Source organism: Phacochoerus africanus, chromosome 8, assembly GCF_016906955.1.
Source record: "Phacochoerus africanus isolate WHEZ1 chromosome 8, ROS_Pafr_v1, whole genome shotgun sequence".
Classification (NCBI taxonomy): Eukaryota; Metazoa; Chordata; class Mammalia; order Artiodactyla; family Suidae; genus Phacochoerus; species Phacochoerus africanus.
The window spans coordinates 14,606,923-14,628,374 of NC_062551.1; the positions used below are offsets into that span (position 1 = coordinate 14,606,923).

Genomic DNA, 21,452 nt, shown 5'->3' on the forward strand with positions numbered 1-21,452 from the left:
CATTACAGCTCACAGCAACGCCAGATCCTTAACCCACTGAGGAGACCAGGGATTGAACCCATGTCCTCATGGATACTAGTTGAGTTTGTTATTGCTGAGTCACAATGGGAACTCCAATATAATTTTATTTTATTAATCTAACAGAGAAGTACGTCACTATTCATTTATTAACATAATTAGTTGATCAATTAACTACCAAATCTCTGCCCAATACAAGAAGATAGAAACAATCTATTTCAACACAAAACTTTCTTTCCACCTCACCTGTAAAAAGGGATCACTGATACCAGAAACATCATGTTCTGGTGAATATCCGGACATGATGAGGTTCTTTAGAATACGAACTAATTGGGGCACAAGCTGCAGGGAAGAGAGATGCATCAAAAAACAGTGAACATTAAAGAATTTCTGATAAACAGGCAAGTGATTTGGCTTAGGAAAAGGGTGCAAGGGCCTGAATCCAAGCAAAGCTATTGATACAATATACTAGTATGTTGTTGATGTTGGATAAATATAACTTAGGAGTGTGTTGGCCAAGAACTCAAGAAGAAATACGTACATTATCTGAATTAAAAACAACCAGACATTTTTACTCCAGAGTTATATATGCAAGGACACTACAAATAACAGTAGGTTAAAAAAACCTATGAGAACCAAGGAAAGCAGATGCCTATGGGGCATAGTGCATTTCTCCTGCAGGACTTAACATATCCAGGTGGCACAAACATGTTCAGGTTTTTATCCATTCAAAACATGTTAATGCAAAATGCTATTATAACCAAAATACTTGTGATTTTATTATGGTTTTACAACAAACTAGCTCAGATAGAGAAAAAAATTCTCTCTTTGAGGTACTGGGTAGTTATATCCTTTCCAACAAATGGCAGGAAATACCAGAGCCTCCAACATTGACCATGTAGAAAAAATATATGAAAAATTCTATCTTTCACACTTAGAAAACAGCAAGGCCATGAATAATTTCCTTTTCCTATTCTTAACTCATAATGCACAAATTTTTGGTAAAACTTAATTTTAGCACCTAATTTGTTTCCTATCTTATAAATGAAACTATACATTCCTTAGGTCAGAATTCCCTCTTCTCTTTCCTTTACTCCAACCATTAGAGTCAAAACACATAGCAGAGGCAATTTTATTGCCAAGCTAAACTTTAAAGATGCTTTAAATATTACCATTCATTTCACTCTGGACAATCATTTAATGTTAAAACCCAATTCCACAATGTTTGTCACAATAAGAACTTTTCCAATCTCCAACCTCAAGCTCAATTTAGCTATATACACAACTCTAACCACTAAAATTAAGAAAAGAAGTATCCAAAGCAAATGTAATCATATCTAATTTGGAGGCAACTGGAACAGCCCCAACTTCACTGCAATTCAATGATTTTTTTCTCATTGTATCTGGATTCCTCCCTACTATGCAATTCTAAAAGGGGATCAAGAATGAAACAAAAGTCAAGCTGTGTCCAAGGTAGACACTCAAAACATTCACAACACTAAGTCTACTGCTAAATACAAGACAATTTAATCTTTGTGAATTTAAGTAAGTTTGGCCATAATACCTCAGAATTAAGCGATTCATAAGTCACCTAAAGAAAAATCTAATTTGGACAACTCCAAGATTAAAACAAATTTAAGCTATAATGACCTGTAAATTCTAAACAGACGCTTCATTAAATCTGCTAACTGTGGGCAGATTCATATTAGAGGTCAGAATAATATTGCAGTATAAACTGCTTTAAAAATGTAATAAAACTGGGATTAACTAGTTACCAAGCTCTGGGCACAAAGTAGCTCACCTCACATACTTTGCAATGGTCTATTCTTCTGTACTACATACATATACCCTTAATTATTTTTTTTAATCTGATTTCTGTCCTGGAGAAGTGCTTTTTCCTTCAGCTACTAAACTCGGAAATTGTTTTATTGACTGCCAAAAGACTAGCACACCACGAAAGAGCACCCTGGGACAAAAAGCACAAATGTCTAAGTGTTCAGGATACAAATTCTTAGAACCCAGCTTTATTTTTCAGACAAAAATGCAGGTTACTAAAACTAATGACAAGACAAACAAAATAAAATGACAAAGGGAAAGGCTGCAGCCATGAAAATCAGTTGATGCCCACCCACTCTACCTCAAAAAACTTTTAATATTCCAAAATTTCAAGGCAAGATTGAGTGCAGGTAAAGGGGAAATAAAAGCTCTAAGTCTGAATTGAAAGTTCAAAAGTACATACGGAGCTTTTTAAAGTATGAGGTTACGCACACAGGGCTCTAAAATATCTACTTCGAAAAGAAGCAGTGTTTGGTATCGAGGCTCCAAACTGATCTGGAGCTGCCATCACCAATACCACTGGGAAACTGCTCAAAGCTTCTCAAGGGAAGATAAAGGAAAGGTAGAGAAGGAGGCTTACAAATCAGGAAAGGCTGCAACTGAAATCCAAGGCTGACTTTGGAGTCAAGAGTTTAAGTGACGAGACAAAAACTGGACTAGGGAGTTAGCCAAAAATGCTAGGACAAATAACTCATAGTATTAAGCACAGCTTCAGCATTAGTATATTTTTTAAAGCCACATTTGTGGATGAATACACAAAAGCTACTAAGAACCTAATGCCAGCATGCACCATCTAAAAGAGGGTTAATTCTTACCTTTTCATTCTAACATACAGCAGGATTCCAAACAGACAACAGGAACAAAACATACAAAGCAAGCATTAGGGACAGATACGGGCCTCATACTATTTTACAGTAATTTAATCAAGACATGAACATCTAAGGAGGGAAAAAGGTCCCCCAAAAGAGCTGCTATCAGAGCTTCATTAGATCTAATGTATAGCGTAAGCCCCATTTATGGAGTGTTCAGCACCCTATAAAAGGAAGTAAACGCATGAAATTACCCAAAGAACAGTCTTTTTCTGAGTCCTCCTTATTACCGCCTTCTAAAAGTAAGTGGAGAAACAAAAATGTCCACTTTGGAATGCTATAAGAAAGGGAGGGAACTTAAGAAGGCTAGAATTTCTATCACCGGAGTCAACACAGCCTAAAGCGAACAGTGGAGGACCCTGTGTTAGGTAAGAGTAATGTCAAATTTCAGTTTGCAGTTTTCACCTTAAAAAAAAAAAAAAAAGGAAGAAACTACCTGCCTTAAAAACACACACACACACACAATTCTTGTTTATAATTTGACCTCAGATTACATTTCCTAACTTCAGTGTGAAAACTGCAGATAAAGCACGTAAGGGAGTGGCCTGTCTACCAACAACGTGAGAAGACGTCTATTACGAAAGGGAAAACTGTACCATTGCCAGTTCTTATATGCCTAAACCTGGCTTCTAGCCCTATCACACAGCAGGGCTGGTTAAGTCCTTTATTCAGCTCCATAGCTTCCTTTCAAAAGAAAATTCATTAAGTAAAAAAACTGTGTACTTTTTAGAAAAACTACTTTCAATTAAGAAAGGCTTAGATACCCCAAATGGTACCTACCTTTCTGAAATGGGCAAGCATGTCTGGGCTTCGCTCACACATTTCTGTGAGGAGGACTACAGAAGTGTGAAGGACACCTGAAAGAAAGGAGCCAGTGAAAACCACAAGTGAGGCTATGTTCTCCAACTTCATAGAAAAGAGCTTTGAGTTCTGCAGGTTAATTCCAAAAGGACAGCTGCTACTTTTGCTGTTACTAAAAGAACCTAAGCGTTGGGGTAATACAAAGAAGATATTAATAGATACCTGCTTAATTTAACATTGGTGAAGTCAGTCAAATCAGAATATTCTAAACAGCTATGTGACCAAAATAACTGCTAAAAAAATGACCATCAATATACATGTCTCTCCATTTGAGAATATTCATTAAGACATACTCAGAGTCAATATAAACGGGGTATCATCTGCTCCATACTTAATAAGCTCCTAGCTGAGTTTTGACAGCTATTTCAAGAAGCAAAAATCTAAGATTTTAAATTTCCAAATAAAATGTACCAAAAATCCAAGGTTACTGTGAATAATAAAGTAAATTTGCTTGTGCAGGAAGAGTGAGTGAAAACAATCTCATAACAATTTTCACCAAGTAATAAATAAGTGCCCTAAACATTCACTTATTCAACAACTATATTTTGAGTCATGTAGGCAAAGGACTGCATTAATCAAATTAAACACACATTACCATTTTTTTTTCTCTTAGCATTTAGGACACATGAATTTTCTTCACTCAGACCTTGTTTCACTGACTTCAAAATAAAAATAAAATGTTCAGGAAAGAACAGCCACATTTCACTTAATTCCTCTCAAGTTTTATATAAATATATCTAAGCACTCATTACAAAAAGCTGTTACAAGTCACCTAAAAGGAGTTTCACAAATCTTACACCATTATGGCAAAGCAATAAATAACTTTTTCTTCTATTATAAAAGAGCCAGGAAATCACAGCGTTCACACATGAAAATGAAGGCTAGCATCACTTGCGATTACAGAGAATATTACTTAAGATAGTACTTTTAACATAGCAAAAGAGGACAAGAAATTAAAAACGAGCTTACTATAAAGGAATCAATCTTTAACTATAAAACTAGGATATGAGAGGAGAAGAGAGATGCAACTCATTGGCCCTTCCTGGAAAAGTGTCCAAGCACAGTAGAAAGGCGTGTCTACTGCAGAGAGATGGCCAACACTGCCTGAAGCCTTTTCTCTGTCCCCTTCTCCCTCAGAACTTCACGAGTGCATCCAAATCACATTACCATGGTTCTTTTCATTCAATAAATTTTTTGTTGCTGGTAAAAACATCTCCATAAGTTCAGGAACCTTCCTGATGACGTGAACAGCACACAGTGCTGCCTATAAAAAACAAGAAGGACAAAGGAAGATTTATTTCAATCAAGTCAGGACAATCAATCTTATAAGCAACAACAGTAAAACATTTCACCTACATGAAAAAAGAAAGGCGTTAGATATCAGATCTATTATTTATTATTATCAGATTTATTAGTTATAAATTGGTTAGGGCTTTTCAATTTATACTACTACACTACTGAAAACTTCTAGCTCACCAATCCCTTCAGTCATATTTACCAAGTAAGTGGACAAAAAATTTCTAGACCAGACCACGGTCAACATGAATTTATCAAACATGTTAAATATAACTTATGCGGAGTTTTTGCAAAATAAAAAATAAAGCCTTCTCTCTGTGATAATCATTCTTCTAAGTAAGATGACCAAAGGTTCATAAAAACATTATGTAGTTCAAGATTATATACATATAGCAGATGCTTTAAATCTACTATTACTTTTTTTTGTCTTTTTAGGGCTGCACCTGCAACATATGGAGGTTCCCAGGCTAAGGGTTGAACTGGAGCTGTAGTCGCCAGCACACACCACAGCCACAGCAATGCCAGATCCAAGCCACATCTTCGACCTATACCACAGCTCATGGCAACACCAGACCTTAACCCACTGAGCGAGGCCAGGGTTCAAACCTGCGTCCTCATGGATGCCAGTCAGATTCATTTCCACCGAGCCACAATAGGAACTCCTCTACTATTACTTTAAGTAATACTATACTTTTCTCATTTCACTCTCTGCTAACATCAAGAAAATCATTTGAAAGAACTTAGCTAGTACCTTAGTTAAGTCTCAGACTTAGCTAGAATCTACTGAAAAGATGGTCTTTTAGCTTGCTCACAGGAAACAAAGGGATATTCAAAGCGCCTGATGTTGGTTATCTTACCCTGCCCCAAAGGAACCATAACTGCTATGTGTTGGAGATACATGCCACAAAAGTTTAAATACATTAACGAGAAAAGATGTCAGCTAACTCTTTCCATGCTATAGTTGGAGGAAACATTTTTTCCCCTAATCTGCAAGAACACTTTATTTAATGAAATAGTATACTTTCTGAATAAAAACAGCCCTAACATTCTTTAAGAGAAAGGACTGGCTTTGGTCCATAGCCATCATTAACAGTGTGTGATTCTGGAAAATAGCTTGGCCCTTTCAACACCTCTGACTCACACCATTAATACAGAGGCACACAGTAAATGCCAACCAGATGATATTATGTATTCACTTCTTAAGAGTCCTAAATTTTATACCCTTTGTTTACAAATGTTTTAGGATTTAAGCACAACAAAATGTTTATACCAACAAATAAAAGCAGGTAGGAGAGTAAGATTGTTGTCTTCCATTACTACTTCTCTTAGATAAACCAATTTTTTTTTAAATATTTTTTGTCTTTTTGCCTTTTCTAAGGCCGCTCCTGCGGCATATGGAGGTTCCCAGGCAAGGGTCTAGCCAGAGCCACAGCAACATGGGATCCGAGCTGGCAATGCTGGACCCTTAACCCACTGAGCGAGGCCAGGGATCGAACCGGCAACCTCATGGTTCCTGGTTGGATTCATTAACCACTGGGACATGACGGGAACGCCTAGATAAACCAATTTTAGAAAGTATGTTCTAAATCTAAATTCCCGGAGTTCCCGTCGTGGCGCAGTGGTTAACAAATCCGACTAGGAACCATGAGGTTGCGGGTTCGATCCCTGCCCTTGCTCAGTGGGTCAAGGTTCCGGCGTTGCCATGAGCTGTGGTGTAGGTCGCAGACGTGGCTCAGATCCTGCGTTGCTGTGGCTCTGGCGTAGGCTGGCAGCTACAGCTCCGATTCGACCCCTAGCCTGGGAACCTCCATATGCCGCAGGAGCGGCCCAAGAAATGGCAAAAAGACAAAAAATAAATAAATAAATAAATAAATCTAAATTCCCTAATAATTATCTAGGCCCCAATGGAACTGCACTTCCAAGACTGAAAGATACTACTACAAAGACATAGGCACTAAAATAAATTTATAAAGAGCTATTCATTATCACTCTAATACTTGGAATTAAGAGAATTAAAGCATTCACAATCACCAAATGAAGAGTTAAATAACAATAAAAAACCACCTCCCAAATTAGCGTAAAAAATAGATTTCGATTTAGAAATACCTGATTATATATAATTATTTAAAATACATCTACTGCACAGAGAAAGATAAATTATCATTAGAGCTTTCAAAAATGAATAATTTGCCTTCTCATCATCTAATCCAAACATAGACATTCATTTTCATTGAAAGTTACCTTTTTTCTTAAGTAAGAGTTGGAGGTTTTCAGGAGTTTCTCTACCTCTCCTGCAAGATCTCTGCACATCTCTGAGGAGCCCATGCAGCCGAGGGTACAAAGTGCTAGCCCCTGTACATATTGCGTGCTATGATTAAGATCACTGCAAAAGAAAGAAGGTGGGAGAAGTGAACATGCCCTGCCTGGTGTTCCCCATGAAGAAGCTTCATAATGTAACGAGGTAGTTCTGAACAAGTCACAAATTTCTTTACTAAGGAAAATGATTACCAAGTTTATTTTTGCAAAAAATATTTATTCTAACTTTTACTACAAATGACAGTACACTCAACTGACAGTCCATCCTACATACCTGCAAACCCAATGTTTGCAAACACCAAAACAAAAGAAACTGGAAAACATGATATTTGTTGGATGTTAAAAGACAACTCTCTTTAGAAAACTCAGCCAACCACTGAAAGTAAACACTAGCAAAGACAGACTATGAAGCACAACTGTATTTTTTTTTTTTTTTGCTATTTCTTGGGCCGCTCCCACGGCATATGGAGATTCCCAGGCTAGGGGTCCAATCGGAGCTGTAGCCACCAGCCTACACCAGAGCCACAGCAACGCAGGATCTGAGCCGTGTCTGCAACCTACACCACAGCTCACGGCAACGCCAGATCGTTAACCCACTGAGCAAGGGCAGGGACCGAACCCACAACCTCATGGTTCCTAGTCGGATTCGTTAACCACTGCGCCACGACGGGAATTCCCCTAAAAGATTTTTAATATATTCTACTACAACAAAAACGTTAATCAAAACCTTAAAAAATTAGAAAACACAATCTCTACTGCTAGAGCATTTAAGATACTTAAACATCACAACAGAAACATTCTAAAATCTTTGATTTTATCGTATAGTGTTAACCTTGATGTTACCCTAAGCTTTTCACTTTTATTTATTCAAAAGAAGAAAAAAACAGTTTAACTAAAAAGATAGCTAATTAAACCATCTTTAACAAACTAAGCTAGATGTTCTTAGTGAAGCTCAGTATCTACTGATACAGATACACAAAAATCCTATTTCTCTCTCTCTCTCTCTTTTTTTTTTTTTTTGCTTTTTAGGGCCACACTTGTGGCATATGGAAATTCCCAGGCTAAGGGTTGAATCGGAGCTGTAGCTGCCAGCCTATGCCACAGCCACAGCAATGTGGGATGTGAGCTATGTCTACAACCTACACCACAGCTCACGGCAACACCACATCATTAACCTACGAAGCGAAGCCAGGGATCAAACCTACATCTTCATGAATACTAGTCAGGTCCGTAAGCCACTGAGCCACAATGGGAACTTCCCAAATTTCTGTTTCTAACAGGCATTTGATTACTGTACAAAATTATTTCTAAGCTGGCAAGGAAGTATATTTTCAGAAAAGTTGAAATATTAAAAGCCTGAACCAGTAAACCTAACTATATATTATTACATTCAACTTTTACTATTCAGAAGTTAAATTATTACATTGAGTTATGCTACTTCTACCAGTTTTAAGAGCACAAAATTTTTAAATCTTTCAGTTCAGTGGTTCTAAAATTGTGATTAATGAATCTCTGGAAGTCCCCAAGACTACTCAGGGGGTCCAAAAGATACGAACTATTTTCACAATACTAACTCAGTATTTGTCAGCTTTATTTAACATTTGCATTGCAAGTGCAAAGGCAGTGATGGGAAAAACTACACATCAGCACAAATCGGTGCAGGGGCACCAAACTGTACTAGAAGACACTGCATTCACTGCCATACTCTTACAGTGAAAGAAGAAAGGGGAGGGTCAACTTAATATTGCCCATGACAAAGCAGTAAAAATGACTACTGAGCACACATTTTCTACTATTTTGTGTAATGAAATGGAAAGTGTGCATAAAGTACTTCTGATGTAAAGTGCCAATCTCAGAGAAAAGTACTTGGGTATCTGTTTCATCTGCAAGCTAAACTATGAACTAGCTGCTTTTAAATGAACATCATTTTTATTTGAAAAATAACTGACAAGACAACTCTAACTATTAAGATGTGGGTATTTGGAGGACCTTTTCTGGAAGAAGAACCAAGTAAGCCTAACACTTCAAGAGCAACAAGTGACAGTATTTGTTGCCAAGGATAAAATTCAAGCTTTGAAGTGAAAACTAGAGTTTAGAATATTTGTATTGCCACCATAAACCTGATCATTTATTAACACTTTAAAACTCAATAAACCAATTTTCTCCAAAGGCCTTAGGCATAGTGTTAAAAAAAAAAATACATGACTAAAAGATTCATTCAAAGTTTGAGAGACCAATGAATTTTAATATAACAAAGTACCAAACTTCACTGATAAGGTTTCAGATTCCACACTGCAACTAACCCTTAAGAAATGACCGCTTGGAGTTCCCTGGTAGCCTAGTGGGTTAAGGATCTGGTGCTGTCACTGTCATGGCTCAGGTCACTGCTGTGGCAGGGGTCTAATCCCTGGCCTGGGAATTTCTACATGCCTCAGGTAGAACCAAAAAAGAAAAAAAAAAAAAGAAACTATCGCTTGTGAAGTTTTGGTATAGTATCATAAATGATTAGATGATCCAGTTATCTGAAAGGCTATTAAAGTCCTCTTCCTTTTTTCTGACTACAGTGTCTATAAAAGGCTAAATCTTCTTCATATACTTCAATCAAAACATAAGAAAAAATACAGAAGCAAATTAGGAGCATCTAGCTGAATAGCACAGAGAGCTCTACTCAGTATTCTGTGATGATCTATAGGGAAAAGAATTGGGAAAAAGGTGCTTTTCCATATGATAGTAAATAAATGTAAGGCCTATTTCCCCCCTAAATACCCTTTGATATTAGGGCTTTGTCTTATTTTCCTATATTATGGGATATTCTCTCAGGTATTTTATTTTTGAACAGCAAAGTACCATTTGAGAAATAAACACTGACTTAGAACAACGACAAAAAAGAATCTGAAGAAGAATGGATATGTGTATATTATAACTGAATCACTGTGCTATACAGCAGAAATTAACAATACCATAAATCAATTACACTGCAATAATTTTTTAAAAATAAAAAAAAGACTTAAGAAATAATGCAGAGGCAAATATGAGAGCATACAGCTGTTTTCCATAAGGCTAGATATAGAGATTTACAAAAATGTAAAATAATGCCATTCTCCCCACTGAATTATTTTTGTTCTGGAAAATAGTTAACTTTTTCATAAACTATTAATTATTAACATGTAAAGCGTTCATTATCGGTAATTTTAAATGAACTAAAAAATGTTTTAGTCTTCCCTGAAGAACAAAGAAAGGAAGAGAAAGTAAAGTATAAATCAGATTTGCTACTTTCTACTAATTTGAATATTAAGATAAAAATTGCTGGTAAAATAAAGCTCAACTTAACTATGGTTTTACCACCTAGAGTCCTAGTTCCCAAGAATATTTAATTGGCTTTTCATTCACTTTTCAATGATTAAGAATACTGGTAAATACAAGCTCTTAAAACATCATATTCAATTTTTAAAAATTTAATTCCAGGAGTTCCCATCGTGGAGCAGAGGGAATGAATCTTGACTAGGAACCATGAGGTTTCGGGTTCGATCCCTGGCCTCACTCAGTGGGTTAAGGATCTGGTGTTGCTGTGAGCTGCAGTGTAGGTCGCAGACTCGGCTCAGATCCTGAGTTCCTGTGGCTGTGGTGTAGACTGGCAGCTGTAGCTCTGATTAGACCCCTAGCCTGGGAACCTCCATATGCCATGGGTGCAGCCCTAAAAAAAGACCAAAAAAAAAAAAGACCAAAAAATTAAAAAAATAAAAATTTAATTCCCAGTCACAGTTCTTCTGGGCCAATGAACGAGGTAAATGTTATTTACTTGATGGCATATTATGATGCCTTACAAAGGTAAAAACACAAAAACTCATTATAAACAAATAAACAAATAACTCATAAATAAACAAAAACTCATTCATTAACAGATTTAAAAACAAACAAACAAACAAACAAACAAAAACCCTTTAACTGAGCTTAGACTAAAGTGTCAGATCAATTCCCAACTATTAGTAGCTCTCTCCTAAATTCACTTAGGGCTTGGCTAGGTCTCATTACAACTAAGCACAGGAGTTCCCATCATGGCTCAGCGGTTAACCAACACAACTGGTGTCCATAAAGACATGGGTTTGATACCTGGCTTTGCTCAGTGGGTTACGGCTCTGGCGTTGCTGTAAGCTGTAGTGGAGCTCCCAGACGTGGCTCAGATCCAGCATTGCTATGGCTGTGGAGTAGGCTGGAGGCCACAGCTCCAACTCGACCCCTAGCCTGGGAATCGCCATATACCACCAGTGTGGCCTAAAAAAAAAAAAAGACAAAATTAAGATTGGTACACTGTAAATCAACCATACTTTAATTAAAAAAAAAAGAAAAAATTAAACACAAAGATTTCTTCTTAGCCTATCTGCCTCATTTTTCAATTTTTATCAAGCTATAAACTTACACTTGAGTTTGGTATTAACTCTCTAATATGAACTTGCTGCTAAGCAGAACTGCCAAATGATCAGCATGTGATTGAAGGCTTGAGTAACAAGGGCAACAGAGCATGCAAGAACAAAAATTAAAGCCTCACAGAGGCTTGTCCAGAGTAAATATATACATCTAGAATGTAACCTCCATGATACCAAAGAGTTTTCTCCGTTTTTTTTCACTCTCCATCCCCAGATCCATGTTCATTTATGTATACCATCCTGGCATACGTAAATATTTGTTAAATAAATGAATCAACTTAGCATTTCATTATTAATATTTATTTCAAGCCCCCAAAAACCAAGATTATCCTAAATTAAATCACAGACTCAATATTATTTACATGATACATTCTATACTGACAACCAAATCATAATTCTCATTTTTTGGAATTTTTCGTTATCCATCGGGAACTTTTAAATTAGAGTATTATTTACCACAGCAAAATATTAAAGAGTTCAAAGTCTACAAACTGATCACCTATGTCTCCCTGCTTCTACTTTCTGTCAAATATGGAAATACTGTAAAATAAAAAGAAATTTTAAAAAAGGAGGTTAAGGGAGTTCCTCTCGTGGCTCAGTGGTTAATGAATCCGACTAAGAACCATGAGGTTGCCAGTTTGATCCCTGGCCTTGCTCAGCAAGTTAAGGATCCAGTGTTGCTGTGAGCTGTGGTGCAGGTCACAGATGCAGCTTGGATCTGGCGTTGCTGTGGCTGTCACACAGGCCAGCGGCTACAGCTCCAATTGGACCCCTAGCCTGGGAACCTCCATATGCCATGGGTGCACCCCTCCCCCCCCAAAAAAGGAGGTTAAACTGACAGACAAACCCAGTACCCTATAATAATAGTATCTTTAACCAATAAAGCCATCAGAACGTCCATAACTTTCTCACAGAAATTTATTATAAGAGAGATCCTGAGAAGAACAGTTAATTCCCTACTCATAGGTCCTCTAAATTCTCCAGGACAGCAAGCATTCTTTAGTTTGTAAGTTAAACATGTTAACTGGACTAGTAAATCAGTAAAGCACTCATTAGATAAAAAAGGACTTACATACAAAAATTCACAAACAAATGAAATCTGGGATTGACCACTGACAAGCAAGATCTCTCTTTTTACCTTTAAATGGTATTTATTTGGAATACACACTGGTAATTATTAAATAAATTCAATGCTTCATTATTCATGGTATTCAAAAATACATACGAGGAGTTCCCACTGTGGTGCAACAGGATCGGTGGTGTCTCTATAGCACCAGGACACAGGTTTGATCTCCAGTCCGGCACAGTGGGTAAAAGGATCTGGTGTTGCTGTAGCTGTGGCATAGGCTGCAACTATGGTCTGGATCCGACCCCTGGCCCAGGAATTCCATATGCCACAGGGCAGCCAAAAAAGAAGAAGAAGAAAAAAAAATTATATATATATATGAAAGCTCATATTTATCAATGCTTTTTGTTTTGGTTTGGTTTTTTTGACTTTTAAAGCTGCATCCATGGCATATGGAAGTTCCCAGGCTAAGGGCCTACACCATAGCCACAGCAACATGGAATCCAAGTCGAGTCTGAGACCTACACCACAGCTCACAGCAAGGCCAGATCCTTAATCCACTGAGCAAGGCCAGGGATCGAACCCATGTCCTCATGCATGCTAATTGGGTTCGTTACCACTGAGCCACGACAGGAACTCCTATCAATGCTTTTTCTATTCTGGGAAGGCTCAAATGCTTATTTCATTGCTAAATAGCTGCTATGATCTAAGATGCAGAGCAATACTTTCATTTAGCTAAATTAATCCCTACAGAAGTTTTAATCCTTTACTTAGCCTCTTTTACATATAAGCTACAGAATCAGAAATAACTCAAATATATTCCAGACAGTAAATATAAAATCAATAAATAGAATCTCTTGATGTTATATTATAAATAAGAACTAAAAGTACAAAACATTTATCAAAAGAAAGCTAAGACTTACTTCTTGATACAGTTGGTCATGAGAAGATGGACATCTTGTCTTTCATCTAACAGAAGCATTGCCCCTAAATAGCCAATGCGTTTGTCTGTGAATTTCTGAGAGGCAATAAGCTTGAGGCACTCCAACTATAAATTTAAAAAAAAAAAGAAGAAATTAAGAAATTGTTATTACCATGATGTTTTAAACCCAAAATCAATGGATTACTAAAGTAAACAGATATAACCCATATCATGAAACCACCTAAATAAAAGGCAAATATTTGAGATCTTTCAATATCTTGGTCATAATAATCAGAGTTCCCTGGTGGTTCAGTGGGTTATGGATCTGGTGTTACTTCTACAGTCCAGGTCGCTGCCGTGGCACAAGTTTGATCCCTGGCCTGGGAACTTCTGCATGCCACAGGTGTGGCCAAAAAGTCGTCATCACCATCATCATCATCAAGTTCTGGAACAGATCATCTTGTCAAAGTCCTATGACATTTGCCATCCAAATCTGTGAAGTTTATGTTACATCCACACTTTCATACAAGTATAATAACAAGGTATTAATAAACCTAATTCCTAATTTAATTTCCAGGTTATATCAAACAAGCACCTAGCTCACATGACTATTTTTTAAATTTTTATTTATTTATTTATTTGCTTTTTAGGGCCACACCCAAGGCATATGGAGGTTCCCAGGCTAGGGGTCATATCTGAGCTACAACTGCCAGCCTACACCACAGCCACAGCAACGCAGGATCCGAGCCACGTCTGCGACCTACACCACAGCTCATGGCAATGCGGATCCATAACCCACTAAGCAAGGCCGGGAATGGAACTCGAAACCTCATGGTTCTTAGTCAGATTCATTTCCACTGCACCACAGCGGGAACTCCTCACATGTATACTTAAGGTCTGGTTCCTATTTTGAATATTAAAAAACTCAATACCTGAAAACACACAAAAGTGCCAAACACTGTCCTTAACCTCAGGAATGTACAATTGAAGAAGAGACTGACAATAACTTTAATGCAATGTGGGTAAGTGTCATATTTAGGAATCAAACACAGAAGGAAACAAAAAAAAGTCAGAGGAAAAATCAGTAATGGAATTAACCTAAAATCTTTCATGATTTCTTCTTTACACAATCCTCAGGGTTTAAGAGTCCTTGCAGTTGTTTATAATAGCCAAGACATGGAAACAACCCAAGTGCCCATCAATAAATGATTGGTTTAAGAAGGTGTGTGGGTGTGTGTGGGTGTGTGTGTGTGTGTATTAGTCATAAAAATAAATTTACCATTTGCAGCAACATGGATAGATTTAGAGAATATCAGACTAAGTGAAGTAAGTCAAAGGAAAATACTACATGATATCACTTACATATCGAATCTGAAAAACATACAAATTAATCTATTTACAAAACAGAAACAGACTCAAAGAAAATTTATGGTTACCCAACAGGAAAAGGAAAGGGAGGATGTTAAATTAGAGTATGGGATTAATAGATACAAATTACTATACATAAAAGAGATAAGCAACAAAATTTATTGCACAGCACAGGAACTATATTAAAATTATTTTATAACAACATAATGAGAAATAACCTGAAATATATATATATATACACACATAACTAAATCACTTTGCTGTACACCTGAAACTAACACAGTTCTGCATCTAAACTGCAATAAAAACTTTAAAAGTCCTTGTGGTTAAACAGTTTGTCTCTCTACCTAGCTTTCTCTTTTTTTGCTTTTTAGGTCTGGGCTGCACCTGCAGCATATGGAGGTGCCAAATCAGAGCTGTAGCTGCTGGCCTATGCCACAGCCACAGCAGTGCAGGATCCAAGCCACATCTGCAACCTACACCACAGCTCATGGCAACGCCGGATCCTTAACCCAATGAGCAAGGCCAAGGTTCAAACCTGCATCCTCATGGATACTGGTCAGGCTCGTTACTGCTGTCCCACAATGGGAACTTCCTACTTAGCTTTCTTGAATATCACAATCACTTTGATATACTTTATCATTCCACCTTGACTAACATGGAAGCGGTCAAACATTCCTTCTAGAGCAGTGGTTTTCAAAGGGTGTACACAGGTTAGACTCTTCAACAGGAGTTTTTCAAACTATGCTCCCATTTAGAATCACTGCGTTCCAAGGAAAGAAGCTCAAATGCAGACCAATGTACACAAAACTGTAAGTGAGATCACATAAGACTACTGTCCATATGAATTTGCCTATAAATTTGAAAGTCAAATTGAGAAAAGTGAAAGAACTACAAATAAAACTGTTTCAAGCTATTTAAAAACTGTTCTTTTGATGTACCTACATTAAAAAGCACCTAAAGGCTGTAAGTTGACTCTACCATCATAAGCAAGTCAAAGAAGCCTCCAAGGGAGAGTGACCTGGACCCCAAGAAAACCTGAAATGCCTCTGAGATCGACAAAGATTATCTAACAACCAACCCTTCCCTTCCTTCTACACATTCAATTTAAACTTCAAAAAATAGATGATTACAATGTCTTACAATGTTGGCAGAAAAATTACTGCTGATGGAAATAAGAAAATCAGGATTTAAAATGTTATTAGAAAAATCTTTCTCTTTTTCAAACTGAAAGCTTTTAAATTTCTCATTTAATCAATCATGCTATACAAAAATATTTTAGCAGTTAAAGAAAATGTTCTAAGAGTCAGGTATCACTAAAAGGTTGATCATGCTTCCAGCAAATACCAGGCACTACGCAGATAAATTATCCAAAAAAACTTTTAAGATGAACTGAGAGGACATTAATATTACTCTACATTTTTAAAGGCCAAGTTTTAAGACAGTCACACTAGAAGTCATCAGGGATTGTTGAGTACAATTTGTTGCTTTTTGTGACAGTTGTTACAACATAACTAAAAACTACAGAGCAAAAAGAAAAACTAAAATTAAAGGCACAAATATAAAGCAAAAGTGACTTTGCTTCAAGAATGAGTGTTTTTTTGAATGCGACAAATTTAAGATTCTATACTGGAAATGGCATCTGAAATACATCCTCCAGTGAAACATTATCTCTGACCACACTTTACACTTAAATGTGGCAGTGGCCCACAAGAGTGCTCAAAATGTACCACATGTCATTTTTAAGTGTTATCAGAGTTTTCAAATGTTGAAAAAAGAAAATGATTGGAGGCGAATACAGTGGGGTGTGGGTAAACGTGCAGAGAGGATATCCATTTTTGAGAAGCGATCACTAAAACACTACTCAACACTTACATGAGTTACAGAAGAAAAACAGTAACCAGTTAAATGTATCCACTTCTTAGATAACCTCAAATTCATCCCAGTACTCCACCTCACTTAAAGCTACTGTGAAAATCCCCCCTGAAACACTGTTAACCGACAAATCTAGGGGGTTTTTTTTTGTTTTTGGTCTTTTTTAGGGCCACACCCATGGCATATAGAAGTTCCCAGGCTAGGGGTCAAATCAGAGCTGTAGCTGATGGCCTACACCAGAGCCACAGCAACGCCAGATCTGAGCCGCATCTACAACCCACACCACAGCCCACGGCAACACTGTACCCTTAACCCACTGAGCAAAGCCAGGGATCGAACCTCATCAATGCTAGTCAGATTTGTTTCAGAGAAGCCATGATGGGAACTCCCTACACAAATCTAGTTTTAAATACACTACAGTCACCACTAAGATAACAGAAAACTTCTGTTTTTACCCCAAACTGTGAGCAGTTAAAAAACAAATGACAAACTTGAACAAAAAATTTGCAAGTCATTTCACAGACATGAAATCCCATATAACAAAATCTTATAAACTGATTTTTAAAAAGACCGACAACCAATATAAAATAGACAATATGAACAGACCGTTCAAACTAAACAAAAATAATTCAAACATATGAAATGAAGTTCAATCTCCTTATAAAACAAATGCAATTAAATTTACTAAAACAAAAATTTAATGACCTATACCTGAAAAGGGTGAATTATATGATGTGCAAAATATATTCAATTAAGTTGGTAGACAAGAAAAAGAAATATAAATCAGGAGTTCCCATCATGGCGCAGTGGTTAACGAATCTGACTAGGAACCATGAGGCTGTGGGTTTGATCCCTGGCCTTGCTCACTGGGTTAAGGATCTGGCGTTGCCATGAGCTGTGGTGTAGGTCACAGATGCGGCTCAGATCCCGCGTTGCTGTGGCTCTGGTGTAGGCCGGTGGCTACAGCTCCGATCGGACCCCTAGCCTGGGAATCTCCATATGCTGTGGGAGTGGCCCTAGAAAAGGCAAAAAGACAAAAAAAAAGAAAGAAAGAAAAGAAATATAAATCAAAGCTGCACTAAGACACTACTTTTTAACCTCTTAGCAAAGATAAAAAGTTGCCGTAACAGTGCAAGGAAACTAGTAATGGAAGTATATAATGGCACAAGATATAGTAAGAAAGATTTGATCTATCTAAATTACAAATACATACACCCTTTGACTCAACAAACCCGATTTTAGGAACTTACACTGCATTTACATTTGTACATGAAAAAAAAAGATATTACTCCATTGTAGTTTTAAAAGTAATATTTTAAATAAATGCCCATTAATAAGGCATTAGTTTAATAAGTTATGATTCATACATATAAAGGAATACTAGGCTGGATATACTATCATAAGTATATCAATAAAGCTGGAAAAGTGATAATCAACGCAGCTCTATAAACTGGTAGGGCTAATCTTCAAGAAAGATTAATAAGTGGACAGTGCAGATAATATATTACAATATATTTTTGGAAGGGGTGAGAATATATATATATGTCCATTTCCTAGAGATGTATAAAATGTCTCTGGAAGGACAGCCAAGAAACAGTATGTCACAGGTTGCCTTCAAGGGGGGAAATTATGTGATTGGAAGGGGACAGATGAAAGCAGAGTTTTCTATCTTTTAGTGTTTGCATCAATGAACTGTCATTACTTATTTCAGAGACTGGGCTGGGAGGGGGAAAAAACTGCAGGATAAAGGGAACTTATGTCTTACTTGTAGTGAGAAAAGTTAACACAGTTAACATTATAATTAAAAAGAAAAAAACAACTGAAATCATTTGTTCCCCCTCCAAAGTTGAACAACATATATTTCAAAAAATAACCAAAAAAAAGCATTTGAATCTTAAGATCATTTCATGAAAAAGATTTTGAAAAGTTAAGACTAGAATCTTATGAAAATATAACTCAGTAAATAGAAACAATCAGCCTTTTTTCTTTTCTTTTTTTTTTTTTTGGCCTTTTTGCCGTTTCTTGGGCTGCTCCTACAGCATATGGAGGTTCCCAGGCTAGGGGTCGAATCGGAGTTGTGGCCACTGGCCTACGCCAGAGCCACAGCAACTCGGGATCCAAGCCAAGTCTGCAACCTACACCACAGCTCACAGCAATGCCGGATCCTTAATCCACTGAGTAAGGTCAGGGATTGAACCCTCAACCTCATGGTTCCTAGCTGGATTCGTTAACCACTGAGCCAAGACAGGAACTCCCAATCAGCCTTTTCAAGTTAACTTTTTCAGGGGAAAAAAAGTGCTAGGAGTTCTCGTCAGGGCTCAGTGGTCAATGAAACCGACTAGCATCCATGAGGATGAAGGTTCGATCCCTGGCCTCTCTCAGGGGGTTAAGGATCCAGCATTGCTGTGATCTGTGGTGTAAATTATAGACATGGCTCAATCCCACATTGCTGTGGCTGTAGCATAGGCCGGAAGCTACAGCTCTGATTCGACCCCTAGCCTGGGAACCTCCATATGCCGTGGGTGAGGCCCTAAAAGACCAAAAAAAAAAAGATAACTTTTTCAATAAACAGAAACAATCAGCCTTTTTAAGATAACTAAATTCGTAATGAACAATTATTGTTCTATCCTATCATACCTGTGAGGCTATAAGAGCTTGTAAAGAAGTATGCTTCCTCCTTATCTCTGTTCCCCAGGATGGCAGTGCTTTTTTCTGCCACTTACTTTGTATTCTTCGCCTACTATCAATTTCTCCGTTAATAACACTCTTAAAATACTGGCTTATCCACAACAACCTTCTCCCCCTTCCCCCACCTACCATCCCAAAGGGCTGGTTGTGAAAAGTCTTTGCTACTCACTGATTTTTTTTTTTTATGTTTACTTTTCAACTGCTTTGAGACACTATGATTTTGCTCTAATTTAGCAAGCTCCTGCTGTGTACAAGCCAATGTGCTAATCATTCTCACTGATAAACAAAACGGCACATAAAAGAAAACCGACATTTGGATATTTATAATAAGGTATGATATAAATACACTGTGATAGTCATGCACAAGCTACGTGAAAACAAGTTAGGAAGATGCCCGATTCAGGTTAGAAAGAGTAAGAAAACATCCAAGAAAGGTTCCTATCTCTTTATAAAATGCAGAGTGGAACAGAAAGAAACCAGAGTTTGGAGCTATGCCTCTCTAATCCTGATTCTACCTAAGGGACCTAAGAAAGTTATTTCAACAATCTGGGCCTAGTTTTCTCATCACTAAGGTAACTGAGCCACATCATGGAAGACAGAGCCCTAATAGTCATCCTAAACTTCATGTCTTCAAGGCAAATAGTCACTGATTCTCTCCAGCTGATCCTTGAATTCTTCACAGAATTTTTTTTTCTCAGCAGAAGCATTCCAGACAGCCATCAGCAACAAGCCTATGGGACTGAAGTTATCAGCCCACTTTAGAACATAGTGTTGCCTTAAGAAGTGATCTCCGGAGTTCCTGTCGTGGCACAGCGGAAACGAATCTGACTAGGAACCATGAGGTTGCAGGTTCGATCCCTGGCCTTGCTCAGCAGGTTAAGGATCCGGCACTGATGTGAGCTGTGGTGTAGGTCGAAGACATGGCTCGGATCTGTTGTTTCTGTGGCTGCGGCGTAAGCCAGCAGCTGTAGCTCTGATTAGACCCTTAGCCTGGGAACCTCCATATGCTGCAGGTGCGGCCCTAAAAAGCAAACACACACACAAAAAAAGGAGTGATTTCCAAACGTGACTAATTAAACTCACCTGGGAAAGTTATGAAATATATAGGTCACCCCAAAGATATCCTGATGGAGTAGATCTGAGGGAAAGCCTGACAACTTAATATTTTTTTTCTTGTCTTTTTAGGGCTGCACCTGTGGCTTATGGAGGTTCCCAAGCTAGGGGTCAATTCAGAGCTGTAGGTGCTGGCCTACACCAGATCCACAGCGATGTCAGATCTGAGCCACATCTGCAAACTACACCACAGCTCACGGCAACGCCGGATCCTTAACCCACTGAGCAAGGCCGGAGATCAAACCTGCATCCTCATGGATGCTAGTCAGATGTGTTTCCACTGAGCCATGATGGAAACTCCCAGACAACTTAATTTTTACATATTTTTCTCAATGTCTCTTAATGTTCCAATTTTCTTTGAATTTCAAAGCAATTTTTAAAGAGAGCTTTACCAGTAAAGCCAGTAAACTGTTACTAGCCTTGTTAACAATTTTCTGAAGCAAGTACAAATAGGCCTTTAATCAACATTTAATCTGGTTGCCCTTTAGAAAAAAGCTGCGCTCACTTTGTTAGCTTTTAGAACAATTTCCCAAAAGGTCAAATGCACATATACATTTGCTTTTAAATATAACACTTAAGCTTTATGATATGAACAATCATCTTGATGAAAAGGTGCAATTAAAATATTGTAAACATTAATGGATCTGCAACTGATTGGTTAGGTCTTTTAAAAAGTTACTTTTATTTCATTTTAATATTCAGAAATAGCTTTATAGTTTATACACACACACACATTTTTTTTTTTTGATCTTTTTGTCCTTTTAGTGCCGCACCCATGGCATATGGAGGTTCCAAGGCTA

At 37.5% G+C, this 21,452-nt stretch overlaps 1 protein-coding gene across 2 annotated transcripts in view; it reads right to left on the reverse strand.

The window, feature by feature from the left end:
• The window catches only part of AP1G1 (adaptor related protein complex 1 subunit gamma 1), an 89,978-nt gene that overhangs the window by 35,230 nt on the left and 33,296 nt on the right, over positions 1-21,452 (reverse strand). The window contains exons 3-8 of one of the 2 annotated variants that reach the window (XM_047788945.1): positions 13,610-13,734; positions 7,122-7,263; positions 4,752-4,848; positions 3,504-3,580; positions 2,670-2,678; positions 265-360 (exon numbers count right to left, since the gene is read on the reverse strand). In XM_047788945.1, coding sequence (XP_047644901.1) covers positions 265-360; positions 2,670-2,678; positions 3,504-3,580; positions 4,752-4,848; positions 7,122-7,263; positions 13,610-13,734 — 546 coding nt within the window. The remainder of the gene's footprint in view (positions 1-264; positions 361-2,669; positions 2,679-3,503; positions 3,581-4,751; positions 4,849-7,121; positions 7,264-13,609; positions 13,735-21,452) is intronic. The other variant, XM_047788946.1, reaches the window with a different exon arrangement.